General features: G+C 41.5%; 2 protein-coding genes across 2 annotated transcripts; one reads left to right on the top strand and one right to left on the bottom strand.

Moving 5' to 3' along the window:
• Positions 1–11: 11 nt before the first annotated feature.
• Positions 12–16835, top strand: cpsf1 (cleavage and polyadenylation specific factor 1). The gene is made up of 38 exons (XM_044171485.1): positions 12–222; positions 1059–1224; positions 1328–1355; positions 1459–1592; positions 1688–1768; positions 1908–2059; positions 2473–2619; positions 2768–2907; positions 3060–3170; positions 3285–3378; positions 3462–3549; positions 3956–4105; positions 4248–4299; positions 4386–4459; positions 4575–4649; positions 4759–4839; positions 5197–5292; positions 5422–5601; positions 5758–5899; positions 6078–6256; positions 6521–6660; positions 6744–6924; positions 7978–8184; positions 8319–8408; positions 8496–8642; positions 8949–9101; positions 10287–10403; positions 10684–10774; positions 11403–11487; positions 12569–12710; positions 12829–12981; positions 13195–13371; positions 13602–13668; positions 13759–13806; positions 13900–14055; positions 16123–16252; positions 16391–16529; positions 16611–16835. The coding sequence occupies exons 2-38, from the start codon at positions 1081–1083 to the stop codon at positions 16656–16658; spliced, it is 4419 nt and encodes a 1472-aa protein (XP_044027420.1). The 5' UTR covers positions 12–222; positions 1059–1080; the 3' UTR covers positions 16659–16835.
• On the bottom strand, positions 16672–27234 carry adck5 (aarF domain containing kinase 5). The gene is made up of 15 exons (XM_044171489.1): positions 27068–27234; positions 24589–24680; positions 24343–24492; positions 22692–22767; positions 21569–21769; positions 21341–21481; positions 20879–20992; positions 20654–20785; positions 20484–20567; positions 20306–20387; positions 19356–19434; positions 19184–19275; positions 18669–18921; positions 17942–18058; positions 16672–17857 (listed from the first exon to the last, which is right to left on the bottom strand). The coding sequence occupies exons 1-15, from the start codon at positions 27194–27196 to the stop codon at positions 17755–17757; spliced, it is 1845 nt and encodes a 614-aa protein (XP_044027424.1). The 5' UTR covers positions 27197–27234; the 3' UTR covers positions 16672–17754.

The raw sequence follows: 27234 nt of genomic DNA, 5'->3' as shown, positions 1-27234 counted from the left end.
CGATTTTGAACTTTGGGGGCAGCAATGCACCTCGGAGCAGCTGATCTGCCTGAAAAAGAAAAGACGAAGAAGACTGGCGCAGCCACAACATAAGGACAACTGCTAGCTTACCTGCCTATCGGATAGCTTGCTGGAATTAGTAACCCACAAAATATGGCACCCTAAATGTAAACAGAAGAAGAATCAATAAAGCTACAGACTCTGATGACGTGTTTGATATAGGTATGTTGACAAGTTTAATTCACGATTTGCTAAAACATGGCAAAAAACTATAGTCCTGTGCATGCGCCGCGCTATGCTAGCTAATACGCTAGCTACAAATAGGAACATTAGCGCGTTGCTAACATAGCTGACGTTACCGGCTTTTCCATACATTAGTTATATGAAGCTAACTGTTGTTGGAGACGCACTAGTCATAACAACATGACTGAATGGCCAGTGCTGCTTGCATGTCTCATTAAATCGATGTTCGCTATCAGGGGTAAAGGTAAATATATAGCTAGTTGCCAAAGCATATCGCTACTTTTGGTATATTATAAGCTAGCTAGCGTTTGTTTATCATGGAAGCATCTTTTTACATCAATTGCATGAATTCATAAAGCAGTGCTTTAACTGGCTGTATTAAATAGCAACAGCTAAAGATAGTATAATGCTGTATATGTGTATATATACAGTATATGTGGGCACTAGACATTAAGACGTTTACTGGAATGATATGAATATCATAAAAAATATGAATATCCAATTACAAAATCTGAAATGTTATCCTATATTCCAGTAACAATAAGTGGCTGTAAAATGAAGCACAACTTTTTCCGAAGGTTGGAGTGCTATGTTTAAGTTGGCGTGTAGGTTATTCACCTCACTATTCACTAAATAACTAAATCTCAGGTCAGCATTGCTTCACACTGCAAGCTAGTTACCACAAGCCACTCCAGTTTACTTTGGAGGGAGACTTGGAGAATAAATGTTTGGCATAGTGTATGTATCTTAATTGAACAGTGGCTTCTCAAAGGGATGTCAAGAGATCTTGAGACGTGAATGTTCTCACCTTTCAGATGCTGAGCGCACCATTTCAGGATGTATGCTGTGTACAGACAAGCACACACCCCCACTGCAGTGGAGTTTTCTGTCTACTGCAACTTTATATCCAGCAAGGAGAAGAATTTGGTGGTTGCTGGAACATCTCAACTGTTTGTGTACAGGATTATCCACGATGTGGAGGTAACTATAAGTCTCCACTTGGCTTGTTTCATTTTGTCAAGCTTTGAAATACAAGCATAAAAGGCTTTTTGTGACATGTGTAACATGTATGTCTTTATTTCAGAGTACATCAAAGGCTGACAAGTCTTCAGGTATGTCTAGATGTCATACTCAAAGTACATATTTTACCATTAATGAATGATATAAACTTAAATGAGTGCATTTGTGGGCTGACTTCACTCTTTCCTCCTACAGATTCCAAATCTCGTAAGGAGAAGCTGGAGCAGGTGGCATCTTTTTCTCTCTTTGGCAATGTTATGTCCATGGCCAGTGTGCAACTTGTGGGAGCCAACAGAGATGCACTCCTTCTCAGTTTCAAAGATGCTAAGGTATCATTGTCTAAGCTGTCCACTGCATAACCACATTTTTAACAGCCTAAAATTGTCTTTGACTGACCTCTGGGTGTGTTTTGTTCTCTCACCAGTTGTCTGTAGTGGAGTATGACCCCGGGACACACGACCTCAAGACGCTGTCTCTGCATTACTTTGAGGAGCCGGAGCTCAGAGTACGTAGAAGTACACAAGTACACAGTCAATATGAAAATGTAGTGTTCAGTAGCCTTATCTGTCTAAACTGGAGCAAATGTTGACATGCACACGTGAATGAATTGTGTAACTAATTTGCACTCTTTGTACATTTTTCAGGATGGTTTTGTACAGAATGTACATATTCCCATTGTCCGTGTAGACCCAGAGAATCGCTGTGCTGTAATGCTCGTTTATGGCACCCAGCTTGTGGTGTTGCCATTCAGGAAGGACACTCTAACTGATGAACAGGAGGGTGGCGTTGGAGAAGGGTACGCCTGCAGTCCACTCTACATTCTGCTCATTAATGTCTTTTAGTGTCTGGTTGGCACTTGTTTCCCAAAACCCTCACAGCACCATAAATGCTTACATGTCAATTCCCCAGTGGCACTAAAACCTAATCTTGGTTTTGTTGGTACCAAATGTGGGAATTTCACACCCCTCCACCCATTTTAATTGTAACTGTTTGTGTTGTAGTTGCCATAAATGTATATCCATGTTTAGAAGAACAAAAAAAAGGATGGAAAACTGCCACTGGATTCAAATTTTGCTGCTGTTAGAGTTTACACTGACACTAGTGTGTCATGATAGATCGACATGAAAAGATTTTGTTTTATGATTACTACACACATGCACATGTAATCCTCTAACTGCGAGCACGTCTATCTCTGTATCTCATCTACAGACCTAAATCCAGCTTCCTACCCAGCTACATCATTGATGTCCGTGAGTTGGATGAGAAGCTGCTGAACATCATTGACATGAAGTTCCTCCATGGCTACTATGAGCCCACGTTGCTCATCCTGTTTGAGCCCAACCAGACATGGCCTGGGTCAGTCCACTACATTATTAGCTCCAACAACTTTGTTTGCCATAAATATGGCCAGGACTTTTTTTTTTTTTTTACATCTCGTTTCTCGTTTCTGAGCGTGCTAGATTTGATTTAATGTTTAACTTTTGTTTTCTGATCATTCTGCCAGACGTGTGGCTGTGCGTCAGGACACTTGTAGCATCGTTGCCATCTCCCTCAACATAATGCAGAAGGTTCATCCTGTCATCTGGTCTCTCAGTAATCTGCCTTTTGACTGTACGCAGATCATGGCTGTTCCCAAGCCAATCGGTGAGCTCAGTCACTACTAATGATCGGTGTGGTTGCCGAGTTCCCAGTTCACCATAAAGATCAGTTCTGTTGGAGTGTTAGATATGAATTTACACTATGTGAGGAAGTGTTTGCTGTTGTAGCTTCTTTAATCACGTATCAAATCTTTTTAGGTGGTGTGGTGGTGTTTGCTGTGAATTCATTGCTGTATCTGAACCAGAGCGTTCCACCATATGGAGTTTCTCTCAATTCTCAGACAACTGGGACCACAGCCTTCCCTCTGCGTAAGCATTATCATCTGAAAACACACAACCTATGCTTGTATCTTTTGATATACTTTACATACCATTTGATATTTTGTGATGCTCATCGCTGGATAACGTGTTTTGGTTACCCAGGTGTACAGGATGAAGTGAAGATCACACTAGACTGTTCCCAGTCTGACTTTATTGCCTATGACAAGATGGTCATCTCTTTGAAAGGAGGAGAAATGTGAGTCATTGTAATTACCAGCAGAATGTACATGAACAATGGTGGCAGTTAATGAGTCTTCGCTGACTGTTGTTGTCTTGCAGTTACGTGTTGACCCTCATAACTGACGGCATGAGAAGCGTCCGGGCTTTCCACTTTGACAAAGCTGCTGCCAGCGTCCTGACAACCTGTGTAAGTTCTGCCTGTAGCTGTGAGCATCAGTGGTCTGCTGCGACAGGAAGTCTCTCTCTTCAACAAATACCCTCTCTTTCTGTGGACAAACACAAAAGGCTAGAGGGATTAAGGTTTGACTTTGACTGACTCAGGTTTTGAAAGCTAATACCAGTGCTTTGAGATTAAAGCTGCCGAATGCTACAGAAATTAGCATTTTTACACCAAAAATACATTAGCAGGAAGATAAAACCTCAGGGGAAAAAATGTTCAGACTTCACCTAAAACCCAGAGGTAGTTTCTTATATCTGGCTGACCTTTTTAGGGTATAAAGTAATACTGAATATATACTAAGTCTGTCAGCTTTTAGAGGATTTAGACTGACTGACCAAACTGATGCCAATCACTCTGGCCTTTCCACCTCCAGATGGTGACCATGGAGCCTGGCTACCTTTTCCTGGGTTCTCGCCTCGGAAACTCTCTGCTTCTGAAGTACACCGAGAAACTTCAGGAGACGCCGCCAGAGGAGGGCAAAGAAAAGCAGGACAAAGAGAAAGAGAAGGATAAAGATAAACAGGTGAGTTAGTTTAGATAATGTGCTTGTCAGTCTTTCAAAGTAATTGTGTACAGCACTCACTGCACTCGGAAGGGTTCTCATTTTATTTGACAGCTTGTCCTCGAAATAGCCTGTAAACTAAATCATCGCTAATGAATTCCAGGAAGAACCACCAAGCAAGAAGAAGCGAGTAGAATCTTCCACCAACTGGACAGGTATGTTCAAATTCGATTGTTGACATGTGCCAGAAAAGTGTGTGTGATCTGCCAATCTGTGTTTCAATCACCTTTCTTTTTGTCAGATGAGGTGGATGAGATAGAAGTGTACGGAAGTGAGGCCCAGTCAGGCACTCAGCTGGCCACCTACTCCTTTGAGGTTAAAAAAAATAAATAAATAAATAAAATAAAATCCTAAAAGCGTAATTGCCTTTTATGTAACTGCAGATCTTTGTGGAAGCTGACTGAGGCGTCTTTTCTGTGTTTTCATACAGGTGTGTGATAGCATACTCAACATTGGACCTTGTGCAAATGCCTCCATGGGTGAACCTGCCTTCTTGTCTGAAGAGGTACACGCATTAAAACACTTCCTAGTCTCTCTGTAGATATCTACCTATCACTTACTTTCTCAAGAACCGTATTTTGAGGTTTCTGACTTTGATTCCATCTTACCCACAGTTCCAGAGCAACCCCGAGCCTGACCTGGAGGTGGTGGTGTGCTCTGGCTACGGCAAGAACGGTGCGCTCTCTGTACTTCAGGTAAATCATCCCACCGATGTTACGTGTTGTTTTAATGCATGTGTACCTGGTTAGGTGTATGCATGATAAATGTTACCGCACCGTCCTAAAACCTGTGGTCGTGAGGGCCGTCTGCCACAGGTCCTGTGATGGTGCTAAAGTGAACTCTGGGTCTACCAGGGCTACCTCAGAGATCGACGGAGTAGCCTGTAAACACCCCAGACACAAGCTGATATGCTCAGTTATTTCATACTTTTGGGATTTGTAACACCAGCATGTTGCGGGGTATATAAACAGGTCTGGAAAGTCTGGAATTTTAGAGCATACTGTGTCTGACTTTTACTTGCTTACTTTGATTTGTTTCCATCCTGTTCTCAGAGAAGCATCCGACCCCAAGTAGTCACTACGTTTGAGTTGCCAGGTTGCCACGACATGTGGACAGTCATCTCAAGTGAAGTCAAGGAAGACAAAAAAGTACCGTGTGTTTCTGTATACTTCAGGTTTTCACTCTAATGAATGTTCAAAAAGTGCACTCGTCTACGGGGGCACCTTTTTTTTTAATTTTTATTTTTAACAGTAAGATATATCTCGCTCCTTTCCCAGGCTGTAAAAAGCGATGATTCAGAGGACGGGGCAGAGACGGAGACCGGTGAGGATGGTGAAGAGGGAGAAAAGGAAAAGGAGGAGAAAGAGGAGGAGGAGGAAGAGAAGACAGAGCCTCCCCTGGAGGATGATACGAAGAAGCACGGCTTTCTCATTCTGAGCAGAGAGGATTCAACCATGGTAAAACCACTCATCAATACACAGCTTATGTCTGGCAAAATGCAAAAATAAAAGTTTGAAATAGGAAAAACAAAACGTATCTGTTATATAATTTGGATGTTATCTAATGTAACTTGGCTGGGTTTTTGTATGAACTAAACCTGTGTGTTTGTGTAGATCCTTCAGACAGGTCAGGAGATCATGGAGCTGGACACCAGTGGTTTTGCTACCCAGGGACCCACTGTGTTTGCTGGAAACATCGGTGACAACAAGTACATCATCCAAGTCTCCCCCATGGGTATTCGGCTGCTGGAAGGAGGTAAATAGGAGAAAAGTCAGTTAAAAAAGTGAAACATGAGTGATAATTAGATTTTTACATTTGGTTGTTGCAGTAGCAAACAGTTGTCGGAGTAAAGGAGAATGTATGTGTAACATTAAAGCAAACTGAAGTTGTTAAACGTAATGCCAGCCATGTTCTCTCTCAATTCTGCTTTCAGTGACACAGCTCCACTTCATCCCTGTGGACCTGGGCTCTCCCATAGTGCATTGCTCCGTGGCGGACCCTTACGTGGTGATCGTGACTGCAGAGGGAGTGGTCACCATGTTTGTGCTGAAGACTGACTCATACATGGGGAAGACACACCGGCTGGCCCTGCAGAAACCACAGATCCCCGCTGTGAGTAAATCACGCTCATCAGTCCTTTTTAGAGGCTTTTCGTTTGACAAATGCGCCCCCTGCTGGCCAAACTGGAGCTCTTGGGCTACAGTGTTTGGCTCTGCTGTTTCAGCAGTGCCACCGTCCAGCTTTGTGCTTCAGTAATGGCAACATGCAGACGCACAGCATCATTACACTCCCTCATTTAGAAACTAGAGTCACACAATTCACTTAAATAGCCGGCAACAGTAATTCGCTTGTCTAAAACCACCTCTCATTCAACAGCAATCACGCGTGATCGCATTGTGCGCGTACCGAGACGTAAGTGGAATGTTCACCACAGAAAACAAAGTGAGCTGCTCCGTCAAAGAGGACACCATCATCAGGAGTCAGTCTGAAGTAGAGACCATCATTCAGGACCTCAGGTAAGAGCAGCACCTCCACACAACCCGTCGCCATGTGTCCTGTTTATTTATGGATTGACCGATTGTTAAATGTGCGTGTGTAGTAACACAGTGGATGACGAGGAGGAAATGCTGTATGGAGACTCAAACGCCAGTGCAGCGACTTCAAAGGAGGAAGTCGGCCGCGCCTCTGGGGCACCAGGGCCTTCTGGAAGTGAGGGAAGCTCGAGCAAAGCAGAACCCAGCCACTGGTGCATGATCAACAGGGAGAATGGTGTAATGGAGGTATGGGGTGTATCTTAAGATAGCTCGTGAATGCGATATCTCAGGAACGCCTTGAGGGAATTTCTTCAAATTTTGGCACAAACGTCCACTTGGACACAAGGATGAACTGATTCGACTTATTATTGGCCGTTATTCAACACCATAACTCAGGAACAGAAGGGGAGACTGTGACCATATTTCACAGTCGGTCGGACACTGAATAGGTGACACTTTATGGAGTCACATTGATGTTTTTCTTTTTTCCTTTAGTAATGGCTATTTTAACATAGATAAAAACTGTATAATTATACACCAAATGTCAAATTATTTACATTTGAAGTTTTAGAATAATTAAATGATTAAAACTTATGTTTAGTCGACGTCCCCAGAGTGTTGCATGACAGGGGAGAATACTTTTGAAACCATTTTCCCCCCAAATACTCTTAGATTTTGAATTTGTTTTCCAGTCCAGAAAAGCATAAGTGACCTTAGATCATTTTTGAACCACAACTGTGCAACTGGGCTCTAAATACTACCCTACTATTTCTATTTTGAAGTTTTAAGAATAGCTTTGCTAAAGCAACACGCCTGTTAATTCCAGCTTGTTAGAGGCATTATTGTGCACTTGACACTGACACAGGAACCTCTTCCTGTTTAATTCTGCACAGATTTTAATGCTAAGCTTCCAGTTTCTTTTACCAGTGACTGCTGTTTTCTTATATTCTTATTTAACTGTTGCTCAGAGTTATCTTTGTCTCTTTCTGCCCTTTCAGTTGTCAGTCTGGTTGAACCATTGTACAGCGTTTTGTTCTCCCATGTACAAAACATTACTTTTTTTGCAAACCCTTCATACAAAATAACATCTATTTGTAAAGAGGACTCTACAACCTAAAAGCCTGAAAGACCAGAGTATTCCTCTCAGCCATCTGACTGCACCGAATCAAGCTTTTGTGGCAGGCGACTCCAAACTTTTGAGCAGGAGTGAATATTATCTGGACAGACATGGATGTAAACTGCAGCTTGATGGAGGTATACAACCGCGGGGCAGTAATTCTAGTTTTTTTTTTAAAACAGATTTACCAGCTCCCAGACTGGCGATTGGTGTTCCTGGTGAAGAACTTCCCAGTTGGTCAGAGAGTGCTGGTGGACAGTTCATCCGGCCAATCAGCAACACAGGGGGAGGGTAAAAAAGAAGAAGTAACACGTCAAGGAGATATCCCACTAGTCAAAGAGGTGGCTCTGGTTTCACTTGGCAACAATCGCAGCAGACCATATTTACTGGTGAGTTTTTACTTTGCGGCCCTCCGTGCTGAGTTCGCTGATGTATGTGTGATTAAAGTGCTTCATAAAAAGAAAGTTTAAAAAAAAAACTTAAATGATAAGAGGGTGTAACAAAAAGTTTTCTTGTTCTCTAGGCCCACGTGGAGCAGGAGCTTCTGATCTATGAAGCGTTCCCGTATGATCAGCAGCAGCCACAAAACAACCTGAAAGTGCGCTTCAAAAAAGTAAGCGCTAAGACTGATAAAGACGGACTAGATCAAGTCAAATTTGAAAGGAGTGAAATCTTTACTGTGCTACTTCCCTCCGCACAGGTGCCCCACAACATTAACTTCAGAGAAAAGAAATCGAAGCTAAAGAAAGATAAGAAGGCAGAGAGCGGTGCCACCGAGGAGAGTTCAGCTGTGAAAAGTCGGATTGCCAGGTTCAGATACTTTGAGGACATCTCTGGATACTCGGGGGTAACGAAGTTACATTTTTTAAAACTGATTTTTAGAACTTCATATTGCAGCACCAGCATTTTTACATCCAATCACATATTCTTTGATTAACCAGATATACTGTATATTATTAATACACATCAGTCTTCATTTTGAGTTAATGTTCATGTTACTGTTATTGTGTGCTGTCCAGATATTTGGACAAATTATTAATAAATATTTAAAACAATTTAGATGCCTTGGCAACATTGTTTTTGAAAACGTTCATCCCAATAAAGCCCACTGAATTGAACTGAATTAACGTGCCACATGTCCTTGTTGTCACAGGTGTTTATCTGTGGTCCGTCTCCTCACTGGATGCTGGTCACCTCTCGTGGAGCCATGAGGCTTCACCCCATGAGCATCGATGGCTCCATCGAGTCTTTCTCACCCTTCCATAACGTCAACTGCCCCAAAGGTTTCCTCTACTTCAACAAACAGGTACACAGACGACACATTCTCAAGGGAACAAGAACACATCTTCGTTTGTTATTAAATGATAAGAATTTGGATGAGATTCCACACAAGTATGACTGATAATAATTATTAATGTTCTTATTAGTAGGGATATTATTAATATTATCCTGGACTTCATTGGCCTTTTTTTTTTTTTTTTTTTTTGGTCTTGAGAGGGAATTTTCTACCCTTAGAAAACCCATATAAATTCAACTCCAAATGGCAAGAAAAGATCAAATAGAGTTGCGAAGTGGGAGGACTCGTTGGTTTGGAAGTATTTTTCCTCAGTCTGGATTCCCATTTCGAAATGTTCTTTTAATAATATCCTCAATGTTGCTCAAATACAGAAGTAAAAATCCTATAGGTTCATGTTAAGACCTTTCGTTTTAAGTATTGACAGTAAGCTGACATTGCTATGGAGAAAAAGCCAGTCAGGAGCGCAAATCCGAGCTGTAGTGAATTCAGAACGCTTCGTCATTGCAGCTGTGAACAAAACACAGCGCTGTGGTGTCTGAATACATCCAGAATTGACCCAGAATCCACAAGTGAATTCATTTAAGCCACAGATTGTTTGTTTCACAAAAGCGTAATCTTAACCTTCCGCCCGCCGTTAGCGCTGCCTGTAACTAAATTTGAATCTCTGTGATGAGATGTTTCTTGCCGAATTACACCTTGGCAGTCGCAGTTCTTATCTTGCGTTTTTTTTTTTTTTTGTGCTCTTGTGCCTTCGACTTCTATCAAAGAACCAGATATTTTCTAACACAGCTGTTAATCTTTTGTACTGATGATTCAACAAGGAGAGTTTTATGTCTATCCAAGCTGTGGAGGTGCTCCAGCTTTCAGTCACCTAAAATTGTCTGTGGGAAAAAAATGAATGGGACTTTTACTTCCAGAACCAGGGCCACTGAAAATGGCTTCTCCCACTTTGCAACTCTATATCATTTTCCTAAAGCTTTTGACAGCCACTCAAATGAGGCAAAACAGCACGTGCAAATCCTTGCAACTGTGATTCTAAAGATTTGATTATCGTCATTATTCGCCTTGTTGTGCTCATTTTGTTCATATAAACCTTCTGCTTTTTTCATTTTTTTGTCCAGTTTCTAGTTCCTTGAACAGTTTTCAGCTCGTAGGTGTGTCTGTGTGTGTGTGTGTGTGTGTGTTTTCCCACAGGGCGAGCTGAGGATCAGCGTCCTGCCCACCTATCTGTCCTACGATGCCCCGTGGCCAGTCCGTAAAATCCCGCTGAGGTGCACCGTCCACTACGTCTCCTACCATGTCGAATCCAAGGTAAGGCTCCTTTCACTCAGCCCACACGGCACCAGAGGCACCAAAGCAGCGACGTGACACAAATTCAAGTTGGACTCGCACCACCTCCTCCACTTGCATAACACGATGCAAAATAAAAGCGTATCGATCGAGCCGCTTTGAAAAGTTCAAGATGAAAGCCCTCTGGCCTTAAAGTTTTCTTACTGTGAGAGAGAGAGAAAATCAATGAGGGTGACTTTGAAAGGGATTAGTCTTTGATGTGAAGTTTTTCTTTGGCTTGTTTTTTTTCCCCCCGTCTTAGGTATATGCTGTGTGCACCAGTGTGAAGGAGCCCTGCACACGCATCCCCAGGATGACGGGAGAGGAGAAGGAGTACGAAACCATAGAACGAGGTCAGACATCAACACACACACACACACACACACACACACCTATTGTTTACATCACTGGTTCCCAACCTTTTGTTATCAAATGTTGCCCCCACAGCCCTTTCAGATTATGATTTCTTTCATACAATTGAATCCTCAATGTCAAGTTTACATTCATACTTCAACAGCTTGGATTGGCAGAAGATGGGCATTTCAGCCATATATATATATATATATATATATATATATATATATATATATATATATATATATATATATATATTTTAACTGTTTCAACATTCCTTTTAGCTGTTATTTCAGCTGTTTATGCATTTATTTTAGCTAACTGTTTCAACGGTTAAAAAAATTACTCTTAGTTACTAAAAGTAAGGATATAGGAGCTATTTCAGTCACTATTTAGACTTCTGTGCTTGCTTGCTAACTACTTTTCATACACTTTCAGTTGCAACACGTGGTGTTCATGTGTTTCAACTGTTGTTGAGAGGCATAGCCTGTGCAGTCAGCCCTTTGTAGCTGGAAGTTTACTGATACTGTAACAATTCATTTGCACCGGTCTGTATCCTAATAGGCTGTTTATTTTCCTCCTTAACAAAAGTGTGTGGATATATTACTGTCCTCTGTCACCCTGCAGATGAACGTTACATCAACCCTCAGCAGGAGAAGTTCTCCATCCAGCTCATCTCTCCAGTCAGCTGGGAGACCATTCCCAACACACGGTAAAAGCTGATTTCTTTATATATCGCACCCTTGTGAAAAACAGGAGTGCTGCTTGCAAATCGATAAGAAAGCCTCTGTTTTAAAAGGCTTTAGGCGCCTATGAATAAAGAGGTCCACACAAACTTGTGGCAGTTTTGTTTTCTCATTTTCTCTGCAGCAGCTCGTCCCAGTGGAGGCTTTGTGCTGCTTTTAGAGAATTGTGGGGTTTAATTGAAAATCTTGGGTCATTAATCCAAGTTGTAGACAATTAGTTTAGTCTCACATGGCTGCTTTCCCTCATTTCATTGAGGGTCAGTTGGAAAAGTCTGGTAATTTATCCAAGTCCCTGGTCATTTAGTTTCTCCGCATCATCGTCACCTACCACTGTGAGGGCTTTTCTGTGCGGAGCTGAAGCACATAAATACGTCTGTCTTGCAGTGTTTCAGCATTATATGTCGGGGCACAGATTGTGTGACAATATGCATCACTATCTTTTCTGTCAAAACACATTTAGATTTGTTACTATAATGTGGAGAGATGGTTCAGCGCTAGGGTAACTTGCTTTTTACTGAGATGTAATATTAAGCTTTATGTCGGGATAAAGTGTGTACATTTGACAGTCCATCATAGATAGCCACATGCATGACAATTCCACCAGAAAACCTCAAGAACCAGATTAGGAAACAACAGTCTAACAAACCTGTCATGCCTCCACTGCCCTTTTCAAATTAAGGCAAAATGCCAGAAAAATATATTTCCACATTATAACATAACATTAAAGCTTCCTCTCATGAGCTACTGGTCTGGAAAACAAATCTGACACACATAGCTGATGATTGTCTGTCACTGTCTGGATCCGTGAACAGATTCAAGACGTTTTAACATTGTCTATGATCAACATGAAACGACAGATTCAGAGGATTTTGCAGCCTTGGCACTGGATGTACCATGTGACGTCCCCTCTTTTATTGTGATTAGTCATTCATGAAGTCACCTTAAAAATAACCCATAATGTATAATCTTAGGAACATCAAAGTATCGTGACGAAAAGGTGTGCGAATGTGCCCTGACTTCACTCTGACGCCTCTCTGTCTCCATAAGGATCGACCTGGAGGAGTGGGAACATGTGACCTGTATGAAGACAGTGGCACTGAGGAGTCAGGAGACAGTGTCCGGACTGAAGGGCTACATCGCAGCGGGGACCTGCCTGATGCAGGGGGAGGAGGTCACCTGCAGGGGCCGGGTGAGCAGCACACAACAGTACCACACTAGCTTTTGTCTGTATGTACAAAATGATGAAAATAGGAAATGAATGAATGAATGAACCTGCTGATCGCTTCTTGTTTGATTCTTGTGTTCAGATTTTGCTCCTGGATGTGATTGAAGTGGTGCCAGAGCCAGGCCAGCCTCTCACCAAGAACAAGTTCAAAGTGCTGTATGAGAAGGAACAGAAGGGGCCGGTGACAGCTCTGTGTCACTGCCACGGATACCTGGTGTCCGCCATCGGACAGAAGGTCTCAGCCACACTCTCACATCACAACTCTGGGAATTCACGCAGCTGGAGATTTAAAAAAACAATGCTAGAACTGAATTTGAAATGAAATTCTACATTGATACGAAGGGATACCTTGTGTGGATCTTTGACAAAAAGCTAATGGAGAACTAACTTAATATTGCGTGTAAATGTGCAAAAAAATGAAGAGTGTAACTCCTCCGTGTTCCTGCAGATCTTCCTGTGGGTCCTGAAGGACAACGACCTGACGGGCATGGCCTTCATCGACACTCAGCTCCACATCCACCAGATGTTCAGCATCAAGAATTTCATCTTGGCTGCCGATCTGATGAAGAGCGTCTCACTGCTCCGCTACCAGGAGGAGAGCAAGACGCTGTCACTCGTCAGCAGGGTGAGGAAGTATCTGTATCTGAGGTAGCAAAGAGAGTTTTCAATAACGGAAAAGGGAGATTAACTATAACCTTTGGGCTGCAGTACACAATGGAGTGATAATTAAGGTGTACAAGTGAGTGCTGCTGGTGTGTCTTCTGCGGGTGTTTGGATTCAGTCGTGTTAATCTTGAAGAGAGCGGCTCTGGCAGCTTGTTGGGATTTAACTGTTTTCTTGTTGTTTTGGCGACAGGATGCTAAGCCCCTGGAGGTTTACAGCATCGAATTCATGGTGGATAACAACCAGCTTGGATTCTTGGGTAATGTTTGTAATGCCCTTTGGATGTAAATTCAATTAAATTAGCAAACAAATGCCCTTCTGTTCTCAACACCCTTTCTTTTCCTTTTAGTGTCAGACCGAGACAAGAACCTCTATGTATATATGTATTTACCTGAAGGTATGTGATATTGTTGGAACAGCATATGCAAATGTGATGTAACTCCCCATCAAATGCACATCCAGCCATGTAATGTGTGGTCTGTGTTGGCAGCTAAAGAGAGCTTTGGAGGAATGCGCCTGCTGAGGCGAGCCGACTTCAACGTCGGAGCTAACATTAACACTTTCTGGCGGATGCCGTGCAGAGGAGCCCTGGACACTGGCAGCAAAAAGGCTCTGACCTGGGACAACAAGCACATCACGTGGTTTGGTAAGTGGCCAAGAGTCTCGCGTGTCACAGCTAACAGCTTTATTAGAATCCAGTGACCTCGGGATGTAGAGAAAAGTCGAGTCTTGTCTACACTTGATTGGGAAAGTTAACATTCTTTCGTGCCAGCAAATGTTTGGTCGCGATATCTGAAGATGAAACCCAAAACTTAAACATCGGAGAAACAATGAATGAGATTTCGGGAGAGGTTGGAGGATCACATTGCAAAACAAAAACATGCCAGTGTTGCCAGGTTGGGCTACTATTTTATTTGATGGGGCAGGTCAAAACGTTTAGCACCATTTGGTTACCCTCAATGAAAAGTTTGGCTCTCCAGTTATGATTGAGATCATCTGTGTGTGGTCTGAGCTCAGCACACTCGACACACAATGGCTGGTAGCTGGTTACCTACAAAAACCAAATGACATTTCAGTTCATCATAACGAGGCTGTATCTTTGTTTTCCTATTCGAATTATTAACCAGTCAGAGCTCCAAAAGCTGTTCCATCTGTTCAAATCAGTCTTTTTACATTTAATGCAACATTATCCAAAACACTTGGTGGAGATCATTGTTTTCATTATTCTAAAGGGCAATCCACATGGAAAGCGCTCTTGTCCATCACTCACTCGTCTCACAGAACAGATACTCGTCCATTTTGTTGTTTATTTACGCTCCGAGTCTGTTTTGTTTGCTCGCTTTGTGAAGCGTAATCTACACAGGCAGCTGTTTAAAACTCAGTGTTTATATGTTTTGGACTCAACAGTATCTCTAGTGATTGATCAATGCTCCCAGTGTCACTATGAGCTTGCCTGTTTCACTGTAGGCAGATTCCTATAAAATCAATGAATCAATAAATAAAAACACTGCTGATTTCTTCCTGTGGAGCCTACATAAAAACCATTTGTGAGGACGGTGACAGCAGAACAGAGGTCAGAGTCAGCGTGGATTGAATGGACTGAATGCTTCGTATGGTCATGGAAAACCTGGAAAAGTCATGGAATTTTAAAATTGCAAATTGGCAAGGTTTTGGAAAAAAATGAAATCCCAAAAGAATTTGGAAAAGTCATGGGGGGAAAAAGTTTCATAAATATTTGAATGTGGTTCCAGACACAACTCAAAGTAACAGATGGATAAATATATTTCCTGTCATTCATTTGTGTTAGGTGTAGGCAAGGTATACTGTATACTAGGGCTGGGTTTTTCCAATATCTAAATATATATCATTACAAAGGTACATTGCATACATATTTTATAGTTACAATTTGCTTTGAATCATTACTTTTGGCAGCAGAAGTGAACGTGATATGATCATATCATCACAATACACTTCCACTGACAGTTGAGATAATATTGAATTATCACCAATTCCTACTGTATTCAAATGTACTTTTTATGCAATGCATACAGAGAAATTACAGAATGTTCGGCCATGAAAATTGGTTTAAAGTCATGGAAATCCATTGGCCAAAATTTGTATGAACCCTGAATCTTGGCTTTGTGTTTGCTGAACACTAGAAGACCAGAGGCACATCAACCATATTCGGCCACGGAACATAACGGAGTTTCTGAGGGGCCAAATTCCTTCCCAGCGCATCAGGGCAAACATAATAATGGCCATTGTTGCTACTCAAAAGAAAATCAGGCTACTTTTTATGATGATTTTGTGTGTTCGACTCTCATCGGGCTATTAACACTGACAGACTGCTGCATAGGGGAAATAAAAGATATGTTATGCGTATTTCAAAAAATAACGTTTTCACCATAGACCTGTCAGACTTTGATGGATCTAATTTACCAAAAAGATTATTTAATAAGATTAAGATATTTCTGCATAGTTGAGAATAACTCAATATTTCAAATTTTCTGGTTTCATTTAGCTTTACTTGAAATCCAGCAAATGATGCTCTGGGAAAGAAGTCTCAGAGCTTCAAATACCCAAATGCTGAATGTGACTAAACCCTGTTTTTTTGTGTGTGTGTGTGTGTGTGTGTGTGTGTGTGTGTGTGTGTGTGTGTGTGTGTGTGTGTGTGTGTGTGTGTGTGTGTGTGTGTGTGTGCTCTCTCTCACAGCAACCCTAGATGGAGGAGTTGGCTTGCTCCTCCCCATGCAGGAGAAGACTTATCGGCGTCTGCTGATGTTGCAAAATGCTCTTAACATCATGCTGCCTCATCACGCTGGTCTAAACCCAAAGGCCTTCAGGTCTGTAGCTGCCTACAGTACTACAGTCTGGATCATATCTTCTTGTGTTTTGATTTACATATAAGGGATTCAACATTTAGGTGACATATTTGGGTTTGATGATTTGACATTACTGACCTCCTTGTATCCTGCGTCCAGAATGCTGCACAGTAACAGACGAAGCCTGCAGAACGCTGTGCGAAACATCCTGGATGGAGAACTCCTCAACAAGTACTTGTACCTCAGTACAATGGAGCGCAGTGAGCTGGCTAAGAAGATTGGCACCACTCAAGACATAGTAAGTACACGCACAGAAGAGAGGATGCAGTGAAGTTCTTATTCTCACTTCCTTCTCACTTTATCCTCCTTTCATCACTAGATCCTGGATGACCTTCTGGAGATCGACAGAGTAACAGCTCATTTCTGAGAGCCACATTCCCACGTCTCGTCCAGTGAATGCTGTTTTATATTGAATGGAGAAAATGTTTTGTTAAGGCCATCTTTGTGGAAACCTGATTTGGAAGGAAAAAAAAGAGAGCAGCCACGTTTTCTTAGGGATATTTTGTATTTTTTTTTTAAATCAGTAAAAGTAATTTACACAAGCCTTGTATGTGTATTTATTGAGCTTTACGTGATAAAGACAGGAATGCCTTTAAAAAAGGAGGTAGAACATTTTATTAACTATTGCTAAAAATAATTTAAAAACATTTGGTTAGGTGGCACCGGACTGCTCATTTAACCTGCAAGGTGTGTTGAATTCCAATAATTGCTTAACTCAGGAGAAGTGGGACCAAATCACCAATAGCATAGCTTTCATCAAAGTAACAACAGAAATGGTTAAGAAATATCAATTCTTGTATTACAGAATACTTGACAGACTTATTAACATTTCAAATCTGTATTGCTGTCATTAAAGCTGCAGTGTTACACTTGAAGCATTAAAAAGTTTCAGGACAGAGATTTAACTTTAAACAATTTTTTACTTTTCTTATACATCTACTCTCGTGCTCCAGTGGGGATGCGGCTTAACGCTGTCGTGTGTAGCTTGTTTTATAGCAAAGGTACAGTTATTACACATTACTCATGGAATACAATGATGTATTGCTGAGCCAGGATGCCGCAGCTGCTAGAAATAATTGCCTGATAGAATAAATGAGTAAATGTCACCAGTTTCTTTAAAACAAACTGCATCTTAAAATATCTCAAATTTGGATTTCAAAAAGAATTTGCTGTACTAAGATTACGCTACTCTAAAATTAAAATGTGTAAATACCAAAAATATAAAAATTAATTTAATTAAAAACCTTAAATAGCCTGTTAGGTTCTGAACCTACTCTGGAATAGGTTTGCAGCTTTGTAGTTCAGAACATTCTCACCCACTCTGAAGGAGTCCTGTCTGACACCAGAGTTCAGGGTGATTTGGTGTGGAAATATTGCTCGCACTCGAGCAGCACCATCACTAGCAGCTTTCGGAGCTACAGCTGTGAAAGGCCTCTGTTCCTTCATAGTGTGACGTCTGTGCACTATCTCAGGTACTCGTACACGTCTGCGTCGAGAGAGATGAGACCGGAGTACGACAGCAGGCTCAGGAAAGAACGCGTCAGACTCATCACCGCCATCTCCCATCTGTAAAGGAGTCACGTTAATATTTGGTGGCTCCAACCACAAAACGTGATTTGCATTATTGACACAAACTAAATGAGTCTTTACCGCAAAGCCAGTTCAAACTTGAGGGTCTCCCATGTTGTCCTCACCCAGCGGAAGACCCAGAGCCTGGGCAGTATCCCTGTCCTCTCTGCCTGAATCTTCCCCCAGCCTCGCACCGCGCTACAAAGCAAGAGGGACATCATGTATATGAACCTAATATTTTAAAGACGCTTATGACATGGGATGCCCTCCCAGAGCAAATACTGGAAAATGAATCAGCTTTCAGTGTTTTTCTGCAGGGCTGTAGGAAGGATTTTAGAAATGCCCCTACCCATCCCCAACACCCTCAGATAATATTCACCAAAGAAAAGGTTTTGTTTTTTTTATTTCATATGCAGTTAACTTATTTATTTCCCAACATTGCAGTCTAAATGCCGTTTCTGGGAAAATCTGGGGGAGATATGATGACAACTTTATTTATTTACTTTATTAACATTTACTCAGTAAACTTTGTCGTCTTTTCGTTTTTAATGGAACAAGCAACCCATGCAATAGTTGTCAAAGTCCTGGAACAGGTCAGGGCTGTGTTGGTACTTAAATGGGTGAATCCTTTTTTCTTTGATAACAACTTCTTAAAGTTTAAAATCTCAACATGTAGCCAGGTAGTCACTGGTACTGTATTAACCATATTGATCACTGGAGTTACATATTATTAACTTTTTTTGTTTGCCCATTAACTGCACCTCACTCACCTAACAGAGACCGTAGTGTAACCAGCGGCTGCACTAACCTCTTGGCCATGACAAAGTAGCGGTCCACCGGTGCTCCCAGAGTGATGTTGATGCTTCGAACCGTGTTGATGTTCCGGAAGACAAGCAGCATGGGCCGAGGCATCGACTTCAGCACCTGCATGATGCTTTCGAAGCGGTGGCTGGCCATTTCACGCATGTAGGTTGTCTCCTCTCGACTCAGGATGTTGGACAGACCCAGCTCCCGCATGTTGATGGGTCGCTGCAGCAGCATCTCGCAGAAGAGGAAGTACTCTGCAGAGCAAATTAGATAAGACATGGAATTATTGTTTTGTTACACAACAGCAAAGTGGATCTGCTTGACGCAGGTAGGAAAAAGTAGTCTAAAAATAAACATCTAGTTTGTAAATTCCAGACGAATCATTGTAATGAGAGGACAATTTTAGGGCCTAAACAACTGTATCATTCACCTCAGAGGAATATACAGCATTTACTGGCATACTACATTCAAAAATAACTACATACTACATTCAAAAATAAGGGGAAGTGTCCTCACCTTTGACACCAAGTGCACTGGAGTACTTCTTCATTGCTGCTTCATCTCTCAGGACTATGGACCTCCACAGTTTACAAAGGGCCACTCTGTCACTAAAGTGAAAGGTCACAGTTAGAGCTGCTAGCAAAATATTCTCAGAGGTTTTTACCTAACAGACTCAGCCAGCTCTTACCCTTGACTGAGGTACTCGTACAAGCCGTGGTCCAGGAGTACCAACTCTGCCTTGCTATCAGGACCTCGTCTCACTAAAACTGCCAACACAAAGAATTTATGAACAATATGGAATGACCTGCCTGATGAAGTCAGGCTTGCAAAATCACTATCCTCTTAAATCGCTTTTGAAAAACGTATTTTTATCCAAATGCAACTCTGGGTGATGTGATTCTATGTCAGTGTTTACTGCAAATTGGCAAATGTTAGTATAAAATACAAATAAATATTAATACACACATTAATAAAAAAACATGCATAAGTACAGCTGAGGCTCTGGTGGCAAGGTCATTAGTTTTGGGCAACGTCCATCCAATAGTTGTTGTCTGGACCAAAGTGGTGGACCGACCGACAGATATTGCCATCCCTAGAGCCATGCTGCTAGCACAGATAACAACTGGTTCTACAGAAAGTCACGCCAGGTAGTTTAGTTTAATTAGAGCTAACCTGGAGTTAGGATGTTTTTGCTAAGCCAGAGCAACGACTGAACTAGAAACAAACATTTGAGGCAATGTTTTGCTACAAAGCTACAAAAGAAAAGTACTCAAACTATGTAATAGCAACACTGTTTCTGAATTACCTTTAAACATACCTTTGGTAATTCTAATTTCTTATTACTTATCGACTGACATATATACCGCTGATGATGTGCAATCAACTAAATTATTAGCAATAAAATATTGGCTATATTAGCTAAAATACATGTATGACTTTGTATCCTATACATGCCTCTGTAGTTCAATCAGAGAAAGGGAGGGATGGAAGCACGGGGAGACATGGTGATGTTGTAGTTAATACCAGTTGCCAATGGAGATTGAGAGAAAATGCAAATGCACTAGTCACTGAAGCTAAATACTAATAATGCCATTCTCTTTCATAGTGTAACATGCCTGTGTTACAGTATGTACCCACCATTTCCAGGATGAGGGTCAGCATGGATGAAACCGGTGTAGAATATTTGCTCAGCAAAGGTTCGGATCAGTTTATCTGCAGTCTGAAAAACAAATATTTGATGAGGTATTTCAGACAGCATCTCTATGATAATACTCCACTCTGAATATCATCTGTTGTGTAAAGTGTATCGACTCACATCTTTCAAACTTAATCCTTGTCTTGTAATTTCTTCCACATTGTTGATTTTGCAACCGTTGCAAAACTCTGCTGTCAACACTCTCTTTGAATTGGAGAGAAAAATGACAAAGCTTTAGCAAAGGAAAGGGTGGAAGTCCAGTTATTTTGGGCCATTAATAATAACCTCACCTTACTAGTTTGCTCCCAGAAGACTTTGGGTACAGCAACAAAACTCAAGTGTTTCAGCTCCTCTGCGCACCTCTCAGAATTCCTGGCCTCGTTCTCAAAGTCCAGCTCTTGAGCCAATGAACCCTTCAAGTCCTGCAGAAAGCAGAATAAAATCAATAATAGATTAAACATCTTCCGCCCACACACGTACTGTAGGTTAGTCAAGAAATACAACTGTTTTCTGACCTTAAGAACCCATCGAAATCCAAAGCTAGGGTGCATGAACTTAACAATATCCAGCAGGATCTCCAATGTTCTGATATCACCGTCAAACCGATCCCTGAGGTCAATGTACTGCACCTGTGGGGACCAGAACAACAAAAACCGGCCTTTTTTGGGATGATGCTGAACATTTTGGTCCACCTGTCCACCCCCAAAAATAACAAAACAAAAAAGATTCACGACTGGACCTTTTTTCCATGTAGGTTGCAGAAGATATTCCCCCCCCCTACTGAAAGTGAAAAATAGGGCAACATTTTCGAGGTTGGTTGGTAATGCTAAAACAAGCGGTGTGCCTTAAAACTTAAAACCTGGATTTGACTGTTCAATATGACGAAATACTTTCTGGGAGTTCTGTACCTGAGAGTAACCCAGCCAAAAAGCTGGCAAAAAGCAGAAGTAAAATGTGGTCTCAGAAGCAGTGCTCACCTTCACAGCGACAGGAGTCCCATCAAACAGTTCTGCCTTATGAACCTGGGCCAAGCTGGCAGCAGCTATGGGTTCATAGTCAAACGTTTTAAAAAACTGCTCTGGGGTTTTGTTGAAGTCTTCTTGGAAGAGAGCATCCACCTGTCACAGAGACAAACACAATCCTGAGACATTCCAAGCTGTCCTCTTTCACTGAGCCGTGTGCCTTGTTTGCGTTGCAGTTCTCACCTCTTTGTACCTTCTGTTCAAGGCCTTGTCTTCCAGTATTTGCAGGGTGCGGATGTACTCGGGGGGTAGGAGGTGGTTGAAGGAACACAGACCTTGGCCAAGTTTGATGTATATTCCTCCGTTCCTTACTGCTCCTTCCACCATGTACTCTGCTGCCCTCTGGTGGCAGGCTGACATCTCAGCCAAGTAGGGTGGGCTGCTCTAGCAGGGGAGGACAGCAGTTAGACATGATTCCATACAATATTGACACCCACAGTGACAGAAAATCACAAGCAACCATAATCTTATTTCTGATAGTGTACAAGAGAGGTGGAAAGAAAATGTGGTTATATGCTACGTGACCCCTAGGCCGCAGACACCCATCGATATTTGACTTAATTACTGAAAGTTCTGTTACATAAATTTTGTCAAAAAATTTCATTTGTGTTCTGTAATATGATTCTTAGTCGCACATCTGATCTGACAAAAATTGGGGAAGTGATTGCATTTACCGGCTTTCCCAGAAGCCAAGGTGACATCTTGGATATTCAAAGATATTCAATTTACAATGATATAAAATAGAGAAAAGCAGCAAATCCTCACATTTGAGAAGCTGGAACCAGAGAATGTTGACATTCTTGCTAGATAAAAGACTTAAATGATTTATCAAAATTGTTGTCAATACATTTTCTGTCGATTAACTAATCGACTATCGTTTCAACATTAACTGATTTAGGGTTCAATGTGCCAGGCTTGGCCCTTCTTCCCCACTAGCTAAATGCAAACAAAGTCACAGGATTTTTCACAATTGCAGAGACTCAATCAGAGAGGCAAAGTTAAAGAGTAAGAATGCATGTGTGAAAAAAACATTTTTAAAATCAAGCCTAAAGTGAGGAGTTTCACCAAAACTGAACCAGTGGTAATAAGAGATATAATATTACTTATTTTTACATTTCACTAAAATGCATTACTACGCTATAAGATCGAAGTCATTTTAAAGGTGCCTAAACACAATGAAAAGATTCAGCATCCCTCCACGTTTAGTCAAAATCAGACCAGCAGGCACATTCCGGAGAGTGACAGCTACAGCTACAGCCATATTGATTGAACCTACAACGTGCCGTTTTCATTACATGGAACTTACCTCATCCAGGCCACGAAGAGCCACATTGGTGGTCCACCAGTAATCCACAGAGATAAAGATTCCCACAGAGACAGATCTGAGGACACACAGATAAGAGGCTCGCTGGGACTTCAAAAAGGTTTGGATTTGACTTGTAACATGGCATGAACCGGAATGTGAGCGATTCATAATATTATCAGTCTGTTTCGGTAACACTTAAGTGGCGGTCATATGAATCCCGTTTTTCTAAAATCCCGGAGATTCGTGTCATTATCGACGGAGAGGGCAGCCATACACCTTGAACCTTCATGTCTGCTGGGAATTCAATTAAGGAAGAGAAAGTCTTTTGTGCAGCTAAACCCCAAACAAGCAAGGTTAAACCAGGAGCGAACTGAGTCTTAAGATAACACAACACTAGCCTAAGATTAATAAAGACCTCAAACCTCTACACCCGTCCAAAACACCCAGTTACTGAACAAATGTAACATCACTGTTACTTTATTGCTATACTTTATTGAGACCAATACATCGACATGGTGTTAGACTGTATCAACCTGAAAGTTCCAGTCTCTGCCAGGCTGTAATAGCTGTAAATAGATCCACCTCTGTAATTGATTATACTACAGAAGCTATGCAATATTGCACCCCTTGTACATTAATGCTTAGCAGTGTACACTCTTAGAGGTAGTGGCAGGTGGAGTCAAAGTCCTTGTACTTGCGAGCATACCTGACTCTGCTTCTTAAACTGAAATAAAGCAAGTTATCTTAATATGGACAACAGCATTAGTTTGTTTATTGATTTGTAAAAAAACAAAACAAAACATTTATTGGTACATAGGTACATTTATTTTGAATAGCATAAATCAAATGACAAAAGTAATAATTCAATCATCTAGGTAAAATTCAGATTATAAAAATAGCAATATAATTCGGTATTTCCACGCACTGAATTAGCTTAGCTTATGTTTTTGCCTCAGTTTTCAACTGGAAACTTATTCTGACTTTCCCCCCACCACCAAAGGGCCCTGTTTACGGTCAGCTGTGGTGAGCAGGGTTCTCTTATTGCAGATAGTAAAACAACATTTTGATATGTGGGAACATACGATCTGTGTAAAAAATCTGTTAACCAATCTACAACTTTTTAAAAAAAAAAAAGCTTTAAAGCCTTAAAGTGAGACTATGCAACTTTTGAAAGAAGAAATAACATATTCGTTCTCTTAAAAATGAAAGTTCATAAGCAGTAAAATGCACCCTTGCCCAATTCAGTCCACTCAGGGGTTTTGGTGCTACAGCCTTACTTGGTCCCAGTAGCTTATGGTGGCTAATGTTAGCTAACTTTAAATAGTGTCACTGACATTACTGAGTCAGTTCACTGACATGATGATTCGTCTTTACTTGTGAAACGGTTACATTATCTTTTAACATTGACCGTGATCCAGTAATTGTCCCTTGTAGCCACAGTGGTCGCTGTACTGCAAAAGCTACGTAGTCTCACTTTAAATATGCGGATGACTAGTTTAAGGATTTCATAAATTCATTATCAATGTAACAGGCAGCCTAAGTATCTTGTCCTTCAACTCTAGAAAATATCAAAGGAATGTTCTGAAACCAATGATATGAGCTTAGCACCAGAACTGATGTGGTACATCTGTCGACAAAGATATAGACAAACCTGCAGAAGCGACCGAATCCTTCAATCACGATCCTCATCTTCCTCCTCTCTCTTGGTTTGGACACAGCATACTGGACACCCAATGCCACAGGTATACCGACAGAGATGCCAACAAGGGTCTTCCATAACAGCCCTCTGCGCTTACCTTCCCTGGAAGCAGGAAACAGTCCCATTCATCAAGACTGCAACTTCATTATGGAGAGAAGTAAATCTGTGATTATGGGCGGCCTGGCTGGTATTTGGTACCTGAGCGAACTGAAGGATCTGGTTGTTTGGAGTGATGAGCCAGGATGCGGGTATCTCCTGAGCAGAGCCATGTGATGCAGACACAACCTTAACTGAAGAGAAAACAAAGGCACTGTATGAGAACCCCCCTAACATCACAGCTGAAGCCAAAGACAAAATCTTTTACCTAGATTTGATCTAATGTGTCACTCGATTATTATCTAACTGTCAGCCAGGGGCCGGTGGCCGGATTACTAAACTGGAACAGCTGACACGCTCTGGAGCCCGTTCGCCGTACCAAATCCAAGAATGTAAAAAGCTTGCAAGCTTCGACAATTGTTGCATTTCCAGGAGAGATAGGCGGATGGCAGCGAAGCTCCGAAGGTTGTTTCGCTCCTGTGAAGCGCGTGCACCTTGTGACTGCTGACGGTCGAAGCTTTAAATGTCGCTGGTGCTTCAGAAAGAGCTTTGTTCAGTTTAACAGTTTTTAAAGTTTTACAGTGTGATCGACACGTTAGTGGGATAAGAAGAGAGGAGAATAATTGAGATAAGCATGTACACTAGAAAGATATAACATTTCCATCTAATAATACCAAGTAATAATGTAATAATAGTAATAGGTTAATTTAATGAATATCACATCACATTGTGACTCATATGAAATGTAAATAACCATGAAGTTAAAACACATGAGCCCACAGTGACACAGGGCCTAAATTACACCAAAAAGGTACATTACTATTTCATGTCAGCAAAAATATTTTGGTTTAGGCTTTTTGGAAAATGCATAAATTATTTTGCTGTAACATATTGTACATAAAGGGGTGCACGGTGGCAGAGCGGCTACAGCTCCTGCCTCCCAATAAGGAGATCGTGGGTTCGTGGGTTCGATTCCCGGACCGGACCAACATCACACAATCTCTCTGGGTGGAGTCTGCATGTCCTCCCCGTGTTACCGTGGGTTCTCTCCGGGTTCTCCGGCTTCCTCCCACCGTCCAAAGACATGCATGTGTAGGTTAATTGATAACTCTAAATTGCCCGTATTGAATGAATGTGTGAGTGAATGGTTGTCTGTCCTTGTCTGTGTCTGTGTTAGCCCTGCGACGAGTTGGCCACTGTCCAGGGTGTGCCCTGCCTAAGGCCCGAAGTCACTGGGATAGGCTCCAGTCACCCGCGACCCCTAATGGGACCAAGCGGTAGAAAATGGATGGATGGATGGATATTGTACATAAACGTCTACATTTAAAGCAGCATGAAACTTTCTGAACGAAAGTATTACAGATTTAATAATAACAGAATCCCATGGCTTGTTGGAGCTGCTGTGATGGTCTAACAAGCGTGGCGTCTAATTATTATTATTATGGCTGCAACTAGTGATTATTTCCATTATTGATTAATCTGCAGATTATCTTCTGGATTAATCGATGAATCGTTTGGTCAATAAAACATCCCAAAATGTTAAAAAATTGCTATGACAGTTTTTTTAAAGCACAAAGGGACATCTTCATATTGCTTATTCTGACCAAAACCCAAAGATATTCATCTTAGAATGATATAAAACAGAGAAAAGCAGCAAATCCTCAGCTGGAACTCTGACATGTTTGCTGATTAATTATTCTAAACCGTGCCCCTTTAGCTGGACATTGGCTATTGGTAGTTTGGTAAATGCTTGCCAGACTGAGTCGATAGCCACCTTCTCGAGACCTGTAAGCCAGACTGTCACTAGTAGAGTCCTGAGGAGGCTGATATCACTAAAGATCTTATATTATATCAAGTTTGATTCACAAGACAGGCCCAGATAGTGTGTTGAGTAACAGCAGGAGAATGTGTGTGTGCGTGTGTGTGTGTTGGGAAGGAAGAAGGGGGGTGGGGGGGCATCGATCAAGGCCAATATGTCCAGCCGGGGTACTTTGTTGTTTTTGTTCGCTGTCTGCATCTGAGGGACAAAATGTCTCCAATGCTGACAAATTGATGTACAGATAGCTGTGATGTCAGGGACCTGAGCACTGAAATATCAAACAAACTCTCTGTCACTCTCACATTGAGCAGAACAAGTCTGAAGAGTGTTTCCCATCACAGCAGTGAATGAGGAGCAACACCTAACTGTTGTTTGGTCTAATCTGATCCACACTAATACTGTAAGAGAATGTAATTAATTGTGCCGTTTTATATACCGGCACATTTTGCCACCTGTTAAACTAAGTTACAGCTGCCAAAAGTAATGATTGGTAACTGAATGGGTGAAATACAGCTTAGCAACCTTGACAAATATATTCCTTTGAATGTCAAATAACAATACTCACATATCCAGTTTGTCTTTTACACTTACTAAAATATACAGCTTCAGTTCACTGGTATCTGTTGCTAACATGACAACAGCTAATTGCAGTTAACGTCACCATAGCTAACGTTAGCTGTTGATCAACTAGCTAACGCCAGCTTAACGCTAACGTTAATATCAAACCGAGCTAAAAACGATTTAGAAATATCGTTTATTTACCACTCTGTTGGTCTCCCCTGTCATGTTTCCTGTGGTAAACAAATAGCTCTGCTCACAGCGATGAGGTATGTCCAAAGTGTCTTTCCTGTTAAGAACGTGACCGACCACTACAGCCACCTCCTTATTCATCGGCAGATACACACTAGCATGCCTACTATTGGTTTAGC

The sequence above is a fragment of the Siniperca chuatsi genome, linkage group LG17 (assembly GCF_020085105.1).
Source record: "Siniperca chuatsi isolate FFG_IHB_CAS linkage group LG17, ASM2008510v1, whole genome shotgun sequence".
Classification (NCBI taxonomy): domain Eukaryota; kingdom Metazoa; phylum Chordata; class Actinopteri; order Centrarchiformes; family Sinipercidae; genus Siniperca; species Siniperca chuatsi.
The sequence above is the reverse complement of the archived record's forward strand: the minus strand, read 5'-3'. Positions and strand labels throughout refer to the sequence as shown.

Excerpts from the sequence above, each read along its gene's own strand:
- cpsf1 (XM_044171485.1), top strand. The coding sequence starts at position 1,081 with ATGTATGCTGTGTACAGACAAGCACACACCCCCACTGCAGTGGAGTTT. Across the intron at positions 9,102-10,286 it reads TCCTCTACTTCAACAAACAG|GGCGAGCTGAGGATCAGCGT; the intron begins GTACACAGACGA and ends GTTTTCCCACAG. Across the intron at positions 13,669-13,758 it reads CAACCAGCTTGGATTCTTGG|TGTCAGACCGAGACAAGAAC; the intron begins GTAATGTTTGTA and ends TTTTCCTTTTAG.
- adck5 (XM_044171489.1), bottom strand. The coding sequence starts at position 27,196 with ATGAATAAGGAGGTGGCTGTAGTGGTCGGTCACGTTCTTAACAGGAAA. Across the intron at positions 24,493-24,588 it reads AGATCCTTCAGTTCGCTCAG|GGAAGGTAAGCGCAGAGGGC; the intron begins GTACCAAATACC and ends TCCTGCTTCCAG. Across the intron at positions 20,568-20,653 it reads TCTGGGAGCAAACTAGTAAG|AGAGTGTTGACAGCAGAGTT; the intron begins GTGAGGTTATTA and ends TCCAATTCAAAG.